Consider the following 20,364-nt stretch of genomic DNA (forward strand, 5'->3'; position numbering starts at 1 on the left):
TTTAGCCTAATTTTTGTTCAACTAAAGATTTTTTCTATAAAAATATCAGTTCAGGACAACATTTCACGCTACTAAATGGAAAATTTTTCCATTTTTAATTGACGAAAGACGACAAAAATGTTAGTTTTGGTCTCATGGGTAAATTACTATAAAAAATCAAACTCGAACTTTCGAGCTGTTTTTTTTTAAAAGATTTTTGCATTTTTTTTTTGTATAAGTAACTTATAGACTAGTCACTTTCCATATGAAGATTCCGTTAAGTAAGAACCTCACTTACAGTCAAATGAAACCCAATGAACAAAAAATTTGTTTTCAAGGGATCGCACTTGTTCTCTTTCGGCTTATACTCTGACTTTTCGTAATTTTTAATGAAATATTGATTTTTTTTTGCGATTTTACTAAATTTTTGAAGTCCTGTAGCATAGAATCATTGGGAAAAAGTGTAATAGGTTCCTTAATGAACTTTAATTGAACCTTGTGCAATCTTCTGCTTTGAGTGGACAGCGAATGGCTGTTAAGACATTAAATATAATTTTCCGAATTTTTTTTTGAACATTAACCCACCTTAAACCAGTTTTTGTTAACTCTATGCCATTTTGAGTCTCTCATTCCCTGCCTCCTGTCTACTGCAACCAAAATTAATCTGGATAGCAATTTTGACATCTAACTATTGGTTTTTATTACTTCGATGCCACGAGTTTTCATAATTTTTTTTTCAATTTTTTGATATTTTTTACTCATTATTTTGGTTCTTTTTGGATTCTTATAAATTTATCTTTGATTTGCTTAGATATATGCTTAGATGTTTTATTGTGATGTTTTTGATGAATTATGAGTGAAAAATATCACAGTCTTTCCATCGAGGCATAATTTCCTTTGATTTCCTTTGAAAGCTTTTGAATTTAATGCGCTGTTATTACGTGATTTTCGTAAAAATTTCGTGGTTTTGATATACGTTCGCGTTTGTTGATTTTCTGAAGTCATTTTTTGAACAAACAAGCATCCCATTGCTGTTAAAAATAATTGTAGATAGAAAGTTTTTACAGAAAAGTTCACTTTTTACGACTTGACACTTTTCTCTCTTTTTTTACTTTGCTGTTTTTGACTGTTTTTTTCTTTTGTCGTAAAACGCTGAGAGGTCTCATAAGCTTCTAATTGAGGATTGAATGAATGATGTTACACAATGCAGTCAGTTTATATCGAATAGCCTTAAAGTTCATGATATTCGTTTTCAAAATTTTTTTTTTAATTTTTCAGTTTTCGTTCTTTTCTAGAATGATGTTTTTTTTTTAGCATATTCGCGTAATAACAAATCCCAATGATTTGCAAATAAGGACCAAGTAAATTTGTTTAATCATTCAGCATAATTTTAGCTGAATTAGTATAGATAACAATTGAAATAAGAGAAACAATATTCAGATAAAGCTATTGATTTTAATGGCTTCAATTATTTGTGTTTTCGCAATCTGTTTTTATTTAAAGTTTTTCTACAACTTTAGTTCGTTTCTATGGCTTGGTCTAAACAGATACAGGTTTTATTGGTTTCATGGTGACTTGTTTGTTACTTTATCAAAAATTTTTTAAAGGCTAAGGCTTTTTGAGACGTAAGAAGTTAGGAAACGTTTTTAAAAATGTTGACTTTTGAATTTTTCCTCATTATTTCTTTTTATCGACTTGTTACCTAGACCCATTAAAGAAAAATCCCATCTGCTGTGTAGTTAAAAGAGTAAATTTGTGTTGCTAAGATTTTTCTGATTGCATTTTGACGTTGTTTCAAGGTGCTTTTAAATTTAGATGTTCAGTTTCGCCGTGAAATTTTGGTTTTTGCTGATTTAGTTGTTTGTTTTTTTCTCGTAGTCTTTTTTAATGGCAGATCTTGTGAGCGCTTGGGGCATGGCATTACGTAATTTAATTATTAGTTTGGGTGTGTGAAGATTTTTCTAACTCAAACATATATTTTTGATTATCTCTTCATTTGGTTGACAATTAAGTCAAAAATGTAGATTGTCTCGGGTTGGAACATCATGTGCGAATGCACATCAACGAGTCTCCTTGTTTACTGCCAATTTTTAATGGTTGAAGGTTTTCGAAAGCTGTGGAGGAAAAATCCTTAAGTGTTAGGACTTCCTATACATTCCTGAAATTGCCAAATATTATTTGAGCTTGAAGTTATTAATAGAATGTTAATATTGTGCTGATGTCAAAGTGTGCATCAACTGTCCTGTCTGCTTTGTTTTCTTTTAAAGCTGTATGGAAAATGACTTGCTAGTTTTTGGAAAAGCATGTGGTCACGACACATTTAGCAGACTACTTTATAGGGAAGAATCTAAAAATTTCTTAGATTACATTTATTCTGGGATGAAAGGTGAAACCATTTGTAAGCTAGATTAGAAGCATCTGTTTGATATGCTCTGTGTACCTGTTACATACATTTGTTAAATGTTAACTCAATTTCTAACACATCTTTGTTTTCAACTTGGTCTTTTAACTTGACCAAATTCTTGAATTGAAATCATGCGTTCACATGAGCAATCATTAACAAATTTTAACGCAAAATTTCAATCTGACAATGTTAACTGCCTTTTGGAGATGATTTTCATAGGCTTTGACGATCAAGTTTGTTTCTACTTTTGTATCATTTGGGAAACAATTGATAGATAGCATTGCTCTGCTACGCGCAGCTGAAGTTGCCAATCTGAGGAACCTGCTCTCGCTTTTGACGGGCTGTCTCAATCAATTTCTGTAGTCTTCTTTTGTGGCGCAGCTACAATGGTGCTTGCGCGAGCACCTTACACAGCAATCGTTACAAATGGAGACAAAATCATTTACTCACATAACTATTATTTGATTTGAGGGTTGCCACCATTAGGACCATAAATTGAAAACACGATTGTGTGGATTCGTTCGCTCATTGATCACCCAATTGTCTGGGTAGATCTGCAGTTATGTTGACGTCGTTGAATTGCTGTTGAGGGATATTCCATAAAATTTAAGTTCTCAGATTCAACCATGAGTTATATAATCAAGTAATTTGTTAATGAACGGTATTTATCTTGAAAATTTTGAAATAGTTTTGAGAAGTCTTATCGAAAACCAGTAGTATAGAATAATTGACAATTTAACGTTCAGTTTATCAAAGAATGCTCATCTGTTAGGATCTTGTATGGCCTTCTTATATCTAACTCAAAAAACATCTGAATAGTATACTTAATATCAGCTTTGATTGACAGAATTAGGGTTCGTTTATCGAAGCTATTAAAGTATGCGATTTTGAACCTGATGGAGGGAACCAGCGAAAACATCAGATGCAAATTTTTTTCTAGACTTACATAATTTGTGATGAAGTAGAATTGTATCACTATAGACAAAAGCAAGAAAAACAAATGGTTAAAAACAAACAAAAGCTGGTGCGATTTAAAGTGCAGTTTGTTCATGAAATTAAGTTTGACTGACAGTGAAACCCTTCAACAATCAACCGGAAAAACTGAAAGAGATGGAACAGACATTTGTCAAATTTTTTCAAAACAAGAAGTTTCTAAAAAACAGTTCTCTCAATTGTGCACTTTGTATCAAGAAAATTTAAACTTTTTTTCATGGCATGAAAACAATATGCAGTAATTATTTCGTTTGTCTTAATTGTCATACTCTCGCAATGGCAAAAACTAAACAAACTGTATAGTTGACTAAGAATTTTTGAAGTTATTTTGCAATTCAATAGTTCGTGATTCCAGAGAATTGTAAAAATTCACGATTTAAAAAAACGGCAGGTTGCGCATTTGATTTGCTGAGATTTTTCCTGTGTGGTTTATAGGGCTGTTTTGTACATCCCCGAACCTTAAAAAGTTCACAGCAGCTATATCTTCAGCAGGATGATTGATGGCAGTTCATATAAAAAAGTTTCCAGAAATGAAAATAACGAAAAACTATGGTCAAAACCAATTAATTGCTCGGACTTATATGGTTTTTAAATATAACGGCCGATGTATTATAGGTAGAAAAAGAAAATATGTTCGATTGTTGTAGAAGTGAAAACCGGTCAATCAAAATGGTCTAATTTGTTGAAATCAGTCAGATCTCAATATTTTTTATCATAGCTCGACCAAAAAGGAGTCATTTTGGTTTCACAAGTATTGAATTTGCAAATTTTTAAACGAACACATAGAACTTTCCTTTTAAGGGTACCGATATAGTGCAATCATTTGCTACTCAGCGTATCCAGCTTGTTTCAAACAAGTGAACCTAATTAATCTTTGGGGCTGAACAATGCTCAGTTTCCTGATTTTTCCAGAAAACACTGAATCTCACATATTTATAATAATGAACAGCTGTTTCAATATCATCTTGACCTTGAGTAAGACTTTGTGTGCCCCAAACATTGAGATCTTAGATGTTCTAGAAGACACGGGATTATAAGATCACTGGATTAAAAGACATCACGAGAAAAATCACAGAAACTAGTTCAATGCACTTCAAAATGGTACGTTGAGAGCCTCAGATTTACACAAATGAACAAAACTGCTCTTTGAAGCCAAACAAAAATTTTTGCTTTCAATGCAGATTTGATTGCGATCCTTGCATATTCTACAAGAAACTTATTAAGAACTAAAGAGCTGAGTAAAGACAAGCAATTTCGCAAGTAGGAACCATGCTTTCGTGAAGTGTGTCACCAAATTCCACTAAATGGTCAAATACTTTAAAATGAGTTAAAAATTTCAAATTACTCTTTGATATCAGAAGTGTCTTTTGCACAAAGTTCGATTGATGTGTTGAAGATGCAGATTATTTTCTTACATAGCGTCGTAGTGTCATTACGGGACAGGATCCCTGCCAAATAACCTGAACCATTGGGTCAATTTGACCTCTTTAATTCTGAAGAGCGAATCATAATAGATGCGAGAAGGGCCTCACAGTGTGTGTGGTTGAGCGACAAAGGAACGTTTATATTTTTAACTAAAAGTATTGTAAATTATACCATAGTTTAAACTTTTTAATTGGTATTATACTTTACAATGTCTCTGTCACAAAATTCCACAAAATCGTGCAAACTAGACCACAAAGATGCTGCCAAAAAAATTCAAATGATCAGTCTGATAAGCTGATTGGAAGAGCAGAAAATTCAAATTTTGGTTTAATTTTAGTTTGAGGCATCAATAAATTTTGACATTAAATTCTGGTTGTAAGATACTTTGTAATTTTTTCAGTCCTCTTGAAAAACAGATCCAACTCTCCATTGTTTTTCCCTTTCCCACAGACAACATAGATGGAAGCAGAAAGCCAAAAAAAAATAAACAAAAGCAAATTTTGGGTACTTCACAATGTTGAAGTCCTCATGAAGTCTGGAATTTTTCCCTCAAGTAAAGTATTTCTAAAGAGGACGGTGAAGCCATCAGTGGACTCCTAGAGCTGTGTACTTCTGGAGTTCTGAAAAACGTTTTTTTTAAAGTTGATCCAATTAATATTTACTGGCCACCATACGATTAATTTTGCCTTTCTCACAGCGCTGAAGCGTTTCTTAGTTTATTTTGAAAATTTTCAGTCTTGGACACGACTGTACTTTACCTCAAAGCAGGTTTCCTTGAAAAAGTTTTGTGGGTTATTTTAAATTAAGTAGATGCAGTTTGAGAATAACAGAATGGTTTGTACATCTATTAATGAGAGAGGATTACAGCGTTTATATACACTTCAATAAGGGAGCAAAACTTGGATTTGTACCAGTGTTGGGATATAATTGCAAAAAGGACATCAACAAGAAACGTTTCTTTCTTTCTTTCGACCACCATTATTTATTATTTATTTTTAATTGCTCTCAAACGAAGTTCGTAGCAATTATATTAGTCCTGTTGGTCTTTTTTTATGCGATTTTTCGCTTGACCGATTTTTCGTCTGACGTTTTTGACTTTTCGTCCTCAAAAACGGGATAAACAGGTAGCGCCCAGCGGGCATTAAGTGCTCTTAGAGCCTTTCAGCTCTGTTTCACAGCTCGAACTTTTTGGAGACTCTCAAACGACCGCTCACCGGTCGTTTGAGAGCAATTCGCCCGACGTTAGTTGGCTATGTTTGTTATTTTCCGTTATTGTCTCCTCTTTTCCCACAGTTTATCATAAGCCCGTTCTCCAGGTTATAGAATACGAGCCATTACATACCCAAATGTGTTTACCTTTACCACACATGTATTTGGGATTTAGTAAATAACATATTGGAGATAACGGGAAAGGGGTTCAAAGCCCCCACCACACCCTCATCCCCCCTAAAGCTTAGTGTTCATATACCGTATAACGGTTGGATGTGATGGGATGACCAAATGTGAGGCCCCAGATTATGAGAAAGAAACGGTTCCCAAGAGCAGTACCGTCATAAAGATAGTTTTAACATATAACAAAACATAATTAGCATATAGAAGATTGCAGTTGTCTATGCGAGCGAGGTTCTCTGTAGCTAGAGGTCAGATTTTGGCCTGGTGAGGAAACTGAGCTTCCGATTGCGTCACTGTCCCGTTTCTTGCACGAGCCAATCACAGCTTCCCGTTTGTTGTCTGCGTGTTGCTCACCGTGCAAACCTTCCTTATATGGTCTGGGATTGTAGCAATAAAAGACGTCACACGAGGGCGAAACAATTTTCTTTTCAAACAAAAATTTGGTTAAGTAGGAAATTACCGCAATCGTGATCAGGCTAAGAAGCATTGAAAATGTTCGGAAAGGGAAAAGTTGTTCACCCTTTTCCTCGTCAAAGTAGGGGTACTTGATAATCGTGGGAACCCCGAACACTTTTATTCCTCCCAGGGCACGGAAGAAGAATCCGACACAATACCCACAGAAAGACCCGTATGAGTTGGACTGTGGAATATATATGACCGCTACTAATTGGGGGAACAGTATGACGAATACGAAGTCTGAACACATGACCCAGAGGTCAAATATGGAGTTAATGGAGAGGGCGAAGATCATGGCCAACACTCCCACGGTCAAGATGGAGACTTTCAGAGCTCTCTCCATTTCCTCCTCCTTGGCCTGAAAAATTGATTTAATATGACAAAAAAAACAAAAAAGATCTCACCAAATGAATCTAAACCCAAATTTGGAGTATCAAAATGTTTATGATAACTGTATTTATGAGATCAATTATAAGGGCTGAAAAATGAGTTGTTTTCCGCATTGATGATCTATACAGACTTCCGATTGACACAACTATAAACTTTAATTTATAGAGGCGCCCATTTGAGCATTAGCCTCTAAAAAGAACTAAACATTGTTTTTGTAAGTCAGCAGGCTTTACAATCAGGCCATTTAAATTCGGAAGTTTTTGGAAAGTTTTCCTCTACTTGTGCAAACTAAAAGTCAAAAACTACAATAAAATTGTAAATTTCAACTTGAGTGTGAACTCGAGCTCATTGCGGGTGTTCTTATTTCTAACAGCCGAGGGCTAGTATTGATCTCCTCGTACTTTTTTCCATTTGCTGTCAATTCTATAGGTTACTGTATACTGATATTTATAGGAATACATATCAGTATAGGAATACATATAGGAATTATATACTGATATGTATAGGAATACATATCATTATATGATTGGTTTTTGATTATACAAAAAAAGAATATTAAAAAAACGCGTAGTTATAATGAAGATAAAGCTTATTAGCGAAGTTAACTTCAAAAAACAAAACAACCATCATCTTTCAACTAAACAACCCAGATAGACTCATATGTAACTCCCTAAATAGCTAACAGGACAACGGAAAAAATTGGAAAAACAACAAAATGAACCTCATATTCAAAAATTCACAGTTTTATAAAAAAAAAATTCAAAACCAGTACAGACTAACGATTGCTTCATTAGAAAGAGCATAGAAACTGTCATAAATGAGACTAAAAACCAGTTGACAAAAAGCATAACAAAAATTTTAAACAAAAACATTCAAAGTCAATGAAACAGTGAGCTATGAACTGAAGATCGTTTGAAAGTTTAGTATAACTCAGTGTGCAGCCACTAAAACATACCATTATTCAGAATACAAATGACGAAGAGCAAAAAATTATCAAAATTTCTTAGAAAAGTGTCCAAGCCAATAAAGCCGAAAGTTTTCATGAAACGTCATATAACTTCAAGTAAGCTCCTTTTGACGCAAAAAATCCGGTATTTTTGGTATTATGTGATAAAAGACAAAAATTAACGGCAGATATAGGCAAATATAAAAAAAACTGAAGTCCCGTAGACTATAAGTCATAACACCAATAGTTGAGACAAAACTGCTGAATTGATTGACTTGTGCTTCATTGTACAGAAGAAAGTAGGGGCTGTGAATAACAAAACAGAGCTCTAAGAGGTTGACTGAACAAAGGTTGAAAGTGATAAAAATCAGAAACTCACAAATATCTTCTTTTGAAACAAACATTTTCAAAGTCAGAGCAATTAGTAAACACAAAACAGCTATAAAGATTAGTTTCTGTTTGACTAAAAACAGAAGGGATAAGTCATTAGTGAGACTAAACAATAATTTGAGAAAAAAATGTTATAAAAAATGGTAAAAAGCTAAAAGAAAGTTTAAAAGAAAGACGCCAGAGCCATTAGGTTTCAACTATAAGCTTTAATTAGGTTCAACTAACATATATCAATATTTGGTTGTTGCAATTATATCATAAGACGATAAAAAAAACAGCAAATGCAGTCACAAGAAGAGTTCATCAATAGTTTACAGAACAACATGTAGGAGCCAGAAAAACAGAGTTTTTCTAATTAAAGATAATATTTTTTCATCGAACTTGATTTTAACCATATTTGAATTTCTCAATAATAAAACGTCTAATTGAAAACCTATTTATCTGTATTTGATATGAAAGAAAATTGCAAAAGAATTTTAAACAGGACATGGTTTTAATAGATTCCGAATCCTTTTGATTGCAGAATTCAAATTTAAAATCAAAAACAGCCTTGCTATTGCCGCACGTCTATTAAAACGAGTATTTGTTCTAGATTGCCAATTTGCGGCGTACTACATAATTTGGCAAACTTATGTCTTCATGTCAAATACAATTTAGATAAAAATCGATTTAAATTAGCGAAAAGAAGCGGAAGTAAAAATAGATGTCATTTCAGTACAAGAAGGTTGTGTCTGCAGTTTTAGGTCGGAAATTTTTGGTAAACTAGGCAACAGTGGGCTAAAGAAGCAAATTTTAGCCAATCAAGTCGCATCAAACAATTCAGCATCGCTATTCTATCCTCTAAAGTAAAACCAATAACACAATAGTTAATAATGGTATCATTTTTAAAGCAAAATTAATCGAAATTTGAATAAAGTACGGAAAATGTGATGAAAACAACGGAAATCAGGTCAAAGTTCATAGAGTTTTATAAATCACAATATCGTCTTGGAAAAACTAATTTTATGAAAAAAATGATATTGCTCGCAACTCTGTACAATTAATATATCGATCGGCTAAAATTGACTGATTAAAAAACCAAGTTGAGCATATAGTACCACCACCAAGGTGGGGTCGGAGCAAAAAAGGCCAAGTTGACGGTTTTTTTTCTACAGCGATAAGCTAGTCGAATTAGCGGAAGTGAAGGTCGCCGCAAATTTTGCACATCATCCTAACTTAAATCAAAGTCGTTTACTGGTAAATTGTCTGCGATTATCTCCAAACTCAACAGCTGGGGGCCGTTCTTTTTCTCATCTGAAATGTATTCTTAGGGAAAAAATGTGGGCCAACGTAAAGATGTAAGGAATATGGCATATCTAATTCTTAGATTTACGATAAATCACTGCTTTGTGCTGCCAAAATTTACTATAAATCAATAAAATAGAAATTTGATGTTTTTATATCATTTTTCCCAGGTCAGCCAACAACAATAACATCGCTCAAAATGAAAATGAATGATAAATAAAGATAGCTTGTGAACGAAATTCAAGAATGCTCTCTTGGACAGGCAACTGGCAGTCTTTCATAGTCTTGGCGGCTCGAATTTAACTAGGATGCTAGACCGTGTTTTTACATTCAATCGGGACCCTCTACTAGACTTTTTATAAGTCTTTTCATAAATCGCGGTCTGGACTAGCTAAAAAATTGGGAAAAATTTTATCTCACCTGTGGCCTGATGACAACTTTGTACACATTGCGAGTGAACATGGAGCTGGCTGAGAGTAGAGATGAGTCGGCTGATGACATCACTGCGGCTGACACTGCACCTAGTCCAATCCAGCTGACCAGGGAGGGGGTGCAGTGGTTGATGATTAGAGGTAAGATGGTCTTGCTCTGTCCTTTTGTAAGGGGAGACGTGTTGTTCGGGTAATTGCCAAACTTAGACCAATCTGAACAAATAACCGAGTGAACAAATGAATCTTGTAATATTAGTTTGCGATACTATTTCGACAAAGAGTTAGCGTCTCAATAATGAGTAAAACTCCAAGCCGAAGTAGGTTGGAAACTAATCATGTTCATTTTTCAGAGCCAAAATAAAATAATATTCCAAATCTTACTATGGAAACCCAGTCAATTGACATAAAATAAATGTGTTGTAAAGATATATAAAAAGATCATTTCAAAGATATATAAATAAATGTGTTTTGAAGATTTAAAACGTATGCCCTGGAAATGTCAGCATGGGAAGCTGTTTGCGTGGGATAAAATCACAATCGCCCAGGAACCATCAAATAAATATTTGTGCTTTTAGTGACAATCTCGCGTTTTTGAGTACAATCGTTTTAGTGACAATTAATCGCTTGCATATAATCTAACGAGGCGGCTCGTTAATGTGCGTTCGCACATGATGCTCCGACCCGAGCTCATCTACATTTTTGACTTAATTGTCAACCAAATGAAGAAATAACAAAAATAGATGTTTAAGTTTAAAACAATCGTTACACAACCTACCTACTAATTGAATTACATAATGCCATACCTTATTACAGCGCCAATGAGATCTGACCTTAAAGAGACTACGAGACAAAAAAACCACCAAAAAAATTCGCAAAACAAAAATTTCACGGCAAAAACTGAATATCTAACTTTAAAAGCACATAATAACAACGTTAACGACTCAAATTTAAGTACTCCTAATCATTCATCGGATGGAAAGTTTTCTTAATGAGACTAAGTTACAAGTCAACAAAGAGAAGGATCAATGAGGCGAAATTCAAAAATTATTCAACATTTTTTAAACCAAGATATTTCAAAAGCCTTAGAAATCATCAACTTTTAACTAAAAAATCTTTGGTAAATTACTAAAAAATTACTACAAAACCAAAAAGCCTTGTTTTTGGGTAGTTTAAGACATAAAAACGAACTAAAGAGAAACTTAAAAAATTAGAAACGATTTGCGAAAACACAAAATATTGCTACCATTAAAATCATTTGCTATTATCTGAATATTATGTATTTTTTTCAGTTCTTATTTCTACTAATTCACCAGCAGGAATTATACTGAGAGATTAAATAAATTTGTTTGAGCCACATTTGTAAACCATTGGGATCTGTTACTACGCGATTGTTCTGAAAGAAGAGAAAAAGAAGCGCAAAAAATGACCACTCAAAAAACTTTTATAAAAACACATATTGTCCAACAAACAAAGCATCAGTGACAAATATTATCAGTAGATATGTTATTTTTTGAAAAAAGGAAGTTGGATGTGACCTCTCAAAGATGAAAATAAGTTGCAATTTGACGAAAAAAACAACAAAAACTGAAAAGTTTGAAAAATGTTTGAAAGTGTATATTATAAACTTTAAGACTCAAGGCTATAAACTGACCAACTGATTCGGGTACCATCATTAATTCAAATCTCAACTTCAAGATTAGGAGATTTGTCAGCAATTTACAGCTGCCTAAAGAACAAAAACAGGCAAATACAGCAGCTTCAAGAAAAAATTGAGCGAGAAATGTGTCGAAGGCATTAAAAATGAACTTTTCAATAAAAGCTTTTCTATGTTCAATTAACTTTTCAACAGCAATATGATTCCTCTATTTTACCAATATAGTTTCAAAAAAGCAAATATGAACAAATACTTTAGTACCAGGAAATTTTTGAGAAAACTCGTAGTATCAATGCCATTAATTTCATTAGCTTTCAACGGAATCCAATAAATACGCTAAATTATGCCTTCATGGGACATCAACTCTGTTTGCCAATCATTTTTGGTCAATATGATCTTAAAACAAGTTATTGAAGATGAAAACAACAACAAAGACGGGCAAAAACCGAAATTTCAATAGAAAAGTGCCAGAAGAAAGTGACGAAGCAATTTAAATCATAAGTTCTTCTCTGAAAACTTTATACATGATCTGTCAAACGTCTTCCCTAAACCAATGGGAACCATCAGTATTAGGACAATGTGATAAGATTTCAAAAGGATCCAAAAAAAAAGTACCCAAAAGTTTTAAAAAAATATGAAAACCTGTGGCATTGAAGTTTTAAAACTAATAGGTAGAAGATGAAAACGCTAACCAGATTAAATTTGGATGCAATAGAAATACAAATGGATCATTTAAGTATTAAGACTCACCAACAGTCCACGAAAAAAAGTTTAGAATCGGTTAATGTTCAAAAAAATTTCGAAAAACTTTTTTCAAGTCTTAACAGCCATTAAACTAAAAAGCTTCTAACGGAGGCCAATAACTACGCTCAGAAACAACACGATGGCAGTAAAAACATGTTTGTCATACGTAGATATTCAATAAGAGATCAGAATAAGTCTTAAGTCTATGGAAACAACAACAAAAACAGGAGAAAACCAAAACTCAGTAGAAAAGTGCGAGAAGAAAAGGTCGAAGTCATTTGAAACCATAAGCTCTTCTCTGAAAAATTTATCTGCTATCCACTGAACGTTTTCTTTAAGCCAATAGGAGCTGTCATTTTTAGGATAATGCGATAAGATTTAAAAAGTAACCAATAATACGGAAATATCTAAAAAAAATTTAAAAACTTTTTGAAATCGTGTGTCATTGAAGTCATATTACTAAAAGTTTGAAGATAAAACCGCCAAGTAGATCAAATTTGTTTACAGTAGGACGGAAGAGGGTGCTGTCATCACAGAGAATGACTTACAGTTCAAGATAATAGTTTTATGATTGAATAATGTTCGAAAAAAATTTCGAAAAACTATTTTTAAAGTCCTAACAGCCATTAGCTGTCCGCTCAAAGCACTAGATATGCTCACTTGAATATCATTACGGAACATATTGCACTGTTAGTCAATGAGTTCATGCCATAAGACTCCAAAAAATTAGTAAAACTTCAAAAAAAATTCAAAATTTTTTTTAAAATTACGAAAACTCAGTCGAATTCAAAAAATCATGAGCAATTCCTTGAAAACGATTTTTTTTGTTCATTGGGCTTCATTTGACTGTAAAAGAAGTTTGTCATTAACGGAACCTCGATATGAAAAGTGACTTGTCTCTAGGTGACTTAAAAAACAAAAAAAGTAGAAAAGTTTTATTTGATATTGAAGCTCCCTATGAGACCAGAACTAGTCTTTTTTATCGCCTTTAGTCTATTAGGAACACGAGATTGGTTCACTTTTTGGCCAGAAATTTAAGTTTGAAATAGTGTTTTTATAGACAATAACTTAATTTGAAGAAAAATAACACTAAAAGTGAACAAATATCCCGTGTTCACACAAAACTTCAATCCTCGATAACTCCTCGAAAAAAAAAACGAAAATCAAAATCTTTTTCATTTTGAATTCTACGCTGCACTCAGCTGTTTAATCGGTCAATATATCGATCGGCCAAAATTGACTGAACAAAAAAACCCATTTGAGTATATAGTTCCTCCCCCCACAAGTGGGGTCGGAACAAAAAAGTTAGTTTTTCTTTATTAAAACCAGTGAAAACGCAAGAGGCGCAAATGGCACAAATATTTCCCAAAATTTAAATTAACATGTGATAAACCTAAAGTTACTGTACTTGGTTTCACTTCAAAATAAAAATCAGACAACAACACAGCTAATTAGTTTTTAGGAATCGCTTTGAATCGCGATATGGAAACTCAGTTTGACGATTCCATTTGGTTTATTCCGTTGTGTTTATTGTTGGGTCACGCCGAGGTTGACATGGTCCTTGGCACACTTGCAATCGGTACTATGGGAGAAAGACTATTTGCAATTTTCCTCTATCAAAAGCTTTCATTCAGTGACGTTTTTCTCGAGAGCATTCCACTTTTGTCTTGATTGGTTGTCAGCCCTGCATAAGGTACTCGCTGTCCCCTCTGCTTGCTACAAAAATTATTAATTGCTCTCAAACGACGTTTGTAGCAATTATATTAGTCCTGCGGTCTTTTTTATGCGATTTTTCGCTTGACCGATTTTTTGTCTGACCCATTTGACTTTTCGTCCTCATAAACGGGATAAACAGGTAGCACTCGGAGGGACCTTACTAATCTCTAACTAAGAATGCAATTCACCAAAACTGTTTTGAGGAGACAATTTCATGGTGTAAAGGGCGGTTCTTAGTCTTATCCCCTCAGTCACCCCCCCCCCCCCATCAGCCCCATCCCCCCTCAAAACTGCCATTGTCCACCCTCTTCCACCTGTCAATTTGAACCCACCTCTCATCTAGCATTCGGAACACTAACCCAATCGCTTAACCCCCCCCCACACACACACACACACACACACATACACACCGAGTCCCCTAATGCTAGCAACCCTAAGCCCCAGCTGGCTACTACCGAAGTCAGCCGGTCGTTTGAGAGCAATTCGCCCGACATTAGTCGGTTATCTTATGAGTTCTACTAATAACCACTCATTGAAGATGGCGTATGTAGCTGTTTTCATATTTCAGTGATAGCATTTCTGGTACAATCTACGGTTTTTACGATTTTTGAATTTTGTAATCCCACGAGCGCATAATTGCCACAACAGTAGTATTTCATCAAACATACGAGGTCTCAGACAAACGTCACGGTAAAGCATGGGAGCCCACAACAAGACACAGATTTAGGACTCATATTTTTGTACATCTTTGAGGTCCTCGGACAAGCTAAAGGTGAATTTTATTACTATTTTTATTCAATTTTAGACAGAAAACTTTATGAAACGAAATTATTTGGATGAAAAATCTGCTTACACTGAATGCAGACCAAACAGAGCTTTCAAATTGTAAAATAAAGAACTCTGAACAAATACCAAAAGTTTTTCAAAGTTAAAACTGAAAAATCTTCTAGTTTCAGGTATCTTGATAAAAAATTTTTCAAAATAAGTGTTGTAAATCACGAGATTGATGGCGCACAGTCATATTCAAATTAGTAATTTTGTAAATAAACAGTTAATTCATGATGATCGAAGATGTTTGTGAGTCTCTTTGTCTAATGTGTTACGCATTTCAATTTACATGGTTCTTTCTCAGACAAATCAAATCAACGATTAACCTTAAAATTTAATTTTTCATTCTTTGCCTATATATAGGCAATTTGGGTCTTTTCAATTACAGACCCCCCTTTCCCACCCCCATGAAACTATATCCCCCATCATGGTATAATTAATATGATGGGGGGGGGGGGCTATAAGTTATCTGGCCACTAAGCTGGGGGTGGGGGCTATAATGGGAAAGACCCGGCAGTTTCTATGAGAGAGGAGATGAATACCTTTAACAGATGCTCCGATACATCCGATGAGTGCTGCTGGTAGTGCCATGAATATACATCCGATTGCAGCCAGCATGGATAGAGCCACAGCTCTCCTGGCACTCTTGGCACTCAACACCCTTTGGAAGTACACCTGCCACGGGATGCCCCCAAACATCTACAAACAGACAAAACGGAATAACATAGGACGGATTGCTCTCAGATGACAGACCGATGTGTGAGAGGGCGAGACTAAGTAGGACCAGAAAAATTAGAAATTGTAAGGCAATTAAGTGGATAAGTATATGTTAGAGTATAGTTCTTGGAAGCCTAAGGCAATTAGAGCTCAAAGACGAGGGCGCTTGCGACCCTAACTTATTGAGACCCCAATTTCGCTGTTCAAAACTCAAAGAGAGAATTCAATTAAAATTTATAGTAAGATTGCAATTCTGCATGTTTCCAAAGAACACTTTTTCATCCAGTCTTTTTCTTAGAGATATTTTAATCAGTTTTATCTTCTATTTCTAGTACCTTATGTTCTTCCTGCTCGTTTATTGGGGGCCTGAAATTTGTTAACAGGCTCTTCAAATTGCACTTCAGAAGTTCTGGTTCGCACTCGTGCAGCGAATCAATCCAACAATTGAATAATCGTTCAACCCCATTAATATTTTTTTTCCGAATTCCTTGATATTATTGTAGGAGCAAATGGATCGCAGAGGTTGTCAGCTGGCTCGGTTGTGTCACTCTCATTGTTACTCTTTATGGTTTTTTTTTTAAAAAAAATAGCAATTTATAAAAATATCTATTTATGTTGACTCAAATATAGACCTTAAAAAAGTCCTCTTTGCCGAAGTTGTTATATTTTGTGACTGTTTCCTGTTTTCAACTATCCACTCTAATTATCTTTGGAAAGTGTATACTTTGTCTCATGAGAAAAAATTGGGTTTCCTAAAAAATTTAGGGCTTGCAAGAATTTTTTTCAAGAAGTTTGCTCAGTTGATTGCTCATTTTATACCATTTTGTAAGTCTGAACTCTTCGAGACAAGTATGAAAAGTGAGCGAAAAACTGATAAAATTCAAAATCTAGTGTGATATGAAACGTGAAATCTTGCAAAAGTGGGACGCTTAAAAAGTATGAAATAATGATTTCCTGCTTGATCAACTTTCAAAGTTATTGATTGAGCCTAACTTTATTGTTGATTTTCTTTAACAGCGAAATTGAAGTCTAAAGACTTAGAAAACACAGGGTACCTTCTCATTTTTCACCAATACATCGAGGCAAAGAACTTATTGCGAAAGATTGAACTTAGACTTAAAGAAATAAAAGTCTAACTTTTTGTCAAACTTGGTGTCTTATAAAACACTAATTTATGGACCAAAAATAGATTTGGACTTAAAGTCAAAGTTCAATTGAGTTAAAGTCAAAGTTCAATCTTTTAAACCAAGAAACCTATTTTTTGGCGCTTAAATCAAACCGCTATAACTTTTGCCTGCTTCGCTATCGGCGATTGAGACTTTTGTTTAATTTCAACTCCGGTAAATTTTCATGCTGAAATCTTTTTTTCACTAAATTGCAGAATTGTACTCAATTTCATTTTCAATTGAATTTCAACACTTTCGTTCACTTTGATTATTTAAATACGTTAGAGCAGAATCTTAGTCACACTCGAGCCTCGTGCCCTAATTGAATAAGTTTGGCTAATTGAATAAGTTTGGCTGCCATCAGCTTCCAGTGCCTTATTATTTTATACCCTATTATTCTCTGAGCAGTACCTGTGGTTAACGATTCATTAATAATTTAGAGACTATTTCAGCACTAAAATAACTGTACAAATACATGAGCTTTTCTGGTTTAAACTGTGTATCCTGGTTCTCTCGATGAAAAGAAAACGCAAATCAGCCAGATAAAAAACTGCCAATCAATAAAGTACCAGGGCTGAAATTATTGCTATAAACATTGATTGAGACATATTCATGCTCATTCAACGGCAGAATTAAGTAGTTGAAAAGTATCAGTACGAAATGCTGTAAAATGAAAAAACCGCCATTCTTTAGCCACATTTTTGGCTAGTGATATCTGTTAACTCCAACGTTTCCAAAAAAATATACAAAAATTTAAGACAAATAGCACTCTTTTTGTTTGACTAAAGGCCAGAACCTGCAGCCAGAACGCAGATTAGCATGCAAAATTGAGTTAAAATTTTGAATGAGATCTGTCAAATAATAGGACCTCATAATTTGGATTCAGACCCCGTAAAGTACCATTACAGCCTAAGTTAAGTTCCTAAAAAACTTCAAACACGACCTTTAAAACGGATACAAAAACGAAAAGAGGTTTGTTTTTTCTCAGAAAGGGATCTTATCCAGTGACGCACACCATTTGACTGGAGTAATAAAACACGGTAGGAGTGTGAAGTCAAACGCGATCGTTTTTGTGAACAAATCCAAATCGATAAACATTTATTTGTAAAGTCTGGATGTTTCTCCCTGAAAGATGTCAAAATAGGGTGCACTGGACCACAAATATTTTTATGCAGATCAACAAGAACGTCTGTGGTCATTTAAAATTAATTTTGTGAGTAGATGCGTAAAGAAACCGTTAGAATTTTCTAATGAGCTCTAATAAATTTTAATATACGTAGAAAGCTCCCAAAAAATTAGTTCAACCTAATTAAGTAAACATTACCACCCGCATTCTGTACATGCATCAGGCAATTCTTCCCTACCAATTCAACAGCCCGTTTCACATCAGCCATTCGCAACCCAACTAAACAAAACAAATATTTCCATCTCCCTTCAGGCTCACTACTTCGAAATTATGCAGCCATGGGACATGAAACATCAGGTCTGCTTCACAGACTTGAGAACATTTCACAACAACGCAAATGTCTCCGACAACATTTGAATTTTGTTCCACAAGCTCCAAACGCCACTCTCTCTCTCTCTCTCTCTCTCTCTCTCTCTCTCTCTCTCTCTCTCTCTCTCTCTCTGTTTCCGACAATGATTGTTCAGCCATCTCAATCGAACAGTTTTCAGTTAAACCTTCACAGTCTTCATAACAAACAGGTGCATAAAATGGTATGCTCCGCTGCTCCTCCGGTTCAGAATATGCCCAACGTTCACTTGGTCAACAATTTGCACCAAATATGAGTCTGCACCTGCATCGCCGATAACAGATAATGCGTCATTGATTATAGAACTGGCTGACGCCATAACAGGCAAAACAAGATGCTTTAAGGACTTTAGAGCGTAAATTTGGCCAGCAAAAGGCATTCATAAGTGTCCAGTGGATAAATTAATCAATTTTCGCCTATTAAAGTGAAAGTGTACCGTAGTGTTAACATCATAAACTATTATGCGGCAAAATCTAGCCATACCGGGTTTTCACGTCACTCTCAAGTAACTCTGACTTATAGAGTGCTTCCTTAATTAACCAAGCGCTACAGAAGTTACAACCAACGTACCACATAACGGAGTTTTGGTCCATCTTTATGTTTAAAAAGCACTGACTTAAGCCGCCTCCCCTTGACTTCGACGATTGGCTGGAAGAAAATACTGAGACAACCTCATGAAAAAAAGCGCAATTAGGGCAAAAATTGAAGACAACAAAACCTCAGCAACTAAGAACAAAGTGGCTTCAAGAGTTCTTCAGTCAAATACGCAACAAAAGGCAACAAAGAAATAAGCGCATCTACTAGAACACCATATCCTTGCTGTTGTGTATGCAAGACTAGACATTGTTTATGAGAGCGTCGAATTTTCAAGGAAAAGAAACCAATAAGGGTGCAATAGTTTGCATAACACGCTACTGCATGGAGCAGATAGTGTCTTCCTATCCAAACCCTCATCGAATTCCAATACCATCCAGCCATATGGCAGCACAACTAAAACCAAAGCAACTACTATTCAAAAGCCCTCTAATGAGACCACAACGTTGTTACCTGTTACTGGCATTAAGGGAAAGATTCTTTCAGGTGACTGAGGTGCAGCTGGTCATTTTTTTCGCTTAGATACAAAAAAAATTTAGATACCAAAAAATAATTTCACATAAAACTTGTACTAGTTTTTCTATCATCTTCTTCCGGGCCGGAGGATGTTGACTACGGCTAAATGACGTCATACTGAATGCGTATAGAAAACGCTCCAATTTGCGTAATATTTTCTAATATACGTAGAAAGCTCCAAAGTTTCGGTTAATCTAATTTTAGGCAAATAAAACCACGTTATGTACATATTAGGGTGGTTTTTGGCTCAATTTTTATAGATTTTCTAGACGCTTTTTGACAGATTATGAAACGATTTTGACGTCAATATCATCAGAAAAATGACCTGTTAATTGAAAACCGAGAAAAGTTTTGCTGTCTAAAATCTCTTGTTACTCTGAACGTTTTAAAGCTTATACGTACTGTTGATATGACGTTCCTTTCTACCTGTTATCTAGAAGCCTATAATTGAATTCACGTTTGAATTACTGATCGTTTCATCAGGGTTTAAACACCGTTCAAAACAAAACGCAGAATTAAAACTATGAAATCTAAGGTCTGGATTGTCTGACTTAATTGATGACTACTTTAAATGAAAATCAATTATCTCTAAATGTCGAATTAAACCATTTTTTTAACTGTCAGCTGGAAACGGAAATATATGCCACAACCATTGAAAACAATAACTGAAACATTGAAACAACAGTCAAATCTGTAGCTCGGACTGAATATCTGTTTTGCCTATAAAACAGTTTCCGTCATCCTGTAGAACTTATGTGCAGCCAATTATAGACTTAATTGGTTTAGTTTATGGAACAGGCAAGAAAA

The 20,364-nt window shown here is 34.6% G+C and overlaps 1 protein-coding gene across 11 annotated transcripts in view; it reads right to left on the minus strand.

Moving 5' to 3' along the window:
* Positions 1-6,297: 6,297 nt before the first annotated feature.
* LOC142352289 (high affinity choline transporter 1-like) overlaps positions 6,298-20,364 on the minus strand; it is a 119,714-nt gene continuing 105,647 nt past the window's right edge. For all 11 annotated transcript variants that reach the window (XM_075404792.1, XM_075404798.1, XM_075404791.1 and 8 more), the window contains exons 8-10: positions 15,575-15,731; positions 10,080-10,303; positions 6,298-7,007 (exon numbers count right to left, since the gene is read on the minus strand). In XM_075404792.1, coding sequence (XP_075260907.1) covers positions 6,387-7,007; positions 10,080-10,303; positions 15,575-15,731 — 1,002 coding nt within the window. In that variant the 3' untranslated portion in view covers positions 6,298-6,386. The remainder of the gene's footprint in view (positions 7,008-10,079; positions 10,304-15,574; positions 15,732-20,364) is intronic.

Source organism: Convolutriloba macropyga, chromosome 13 (assembly GCF_964194025.1).
Source record: "Convolutriloba macropyga chromosome 13, txConMacr16.3, whole genome shotgun sequence".
In the NCBI taxonomy this organism is placed as follows: Eukaryota; Metazoa; Xenacoelomorpha; order Acoela; family Convolutidae; genus Convolutriloba; species Convolutriloba macropyga.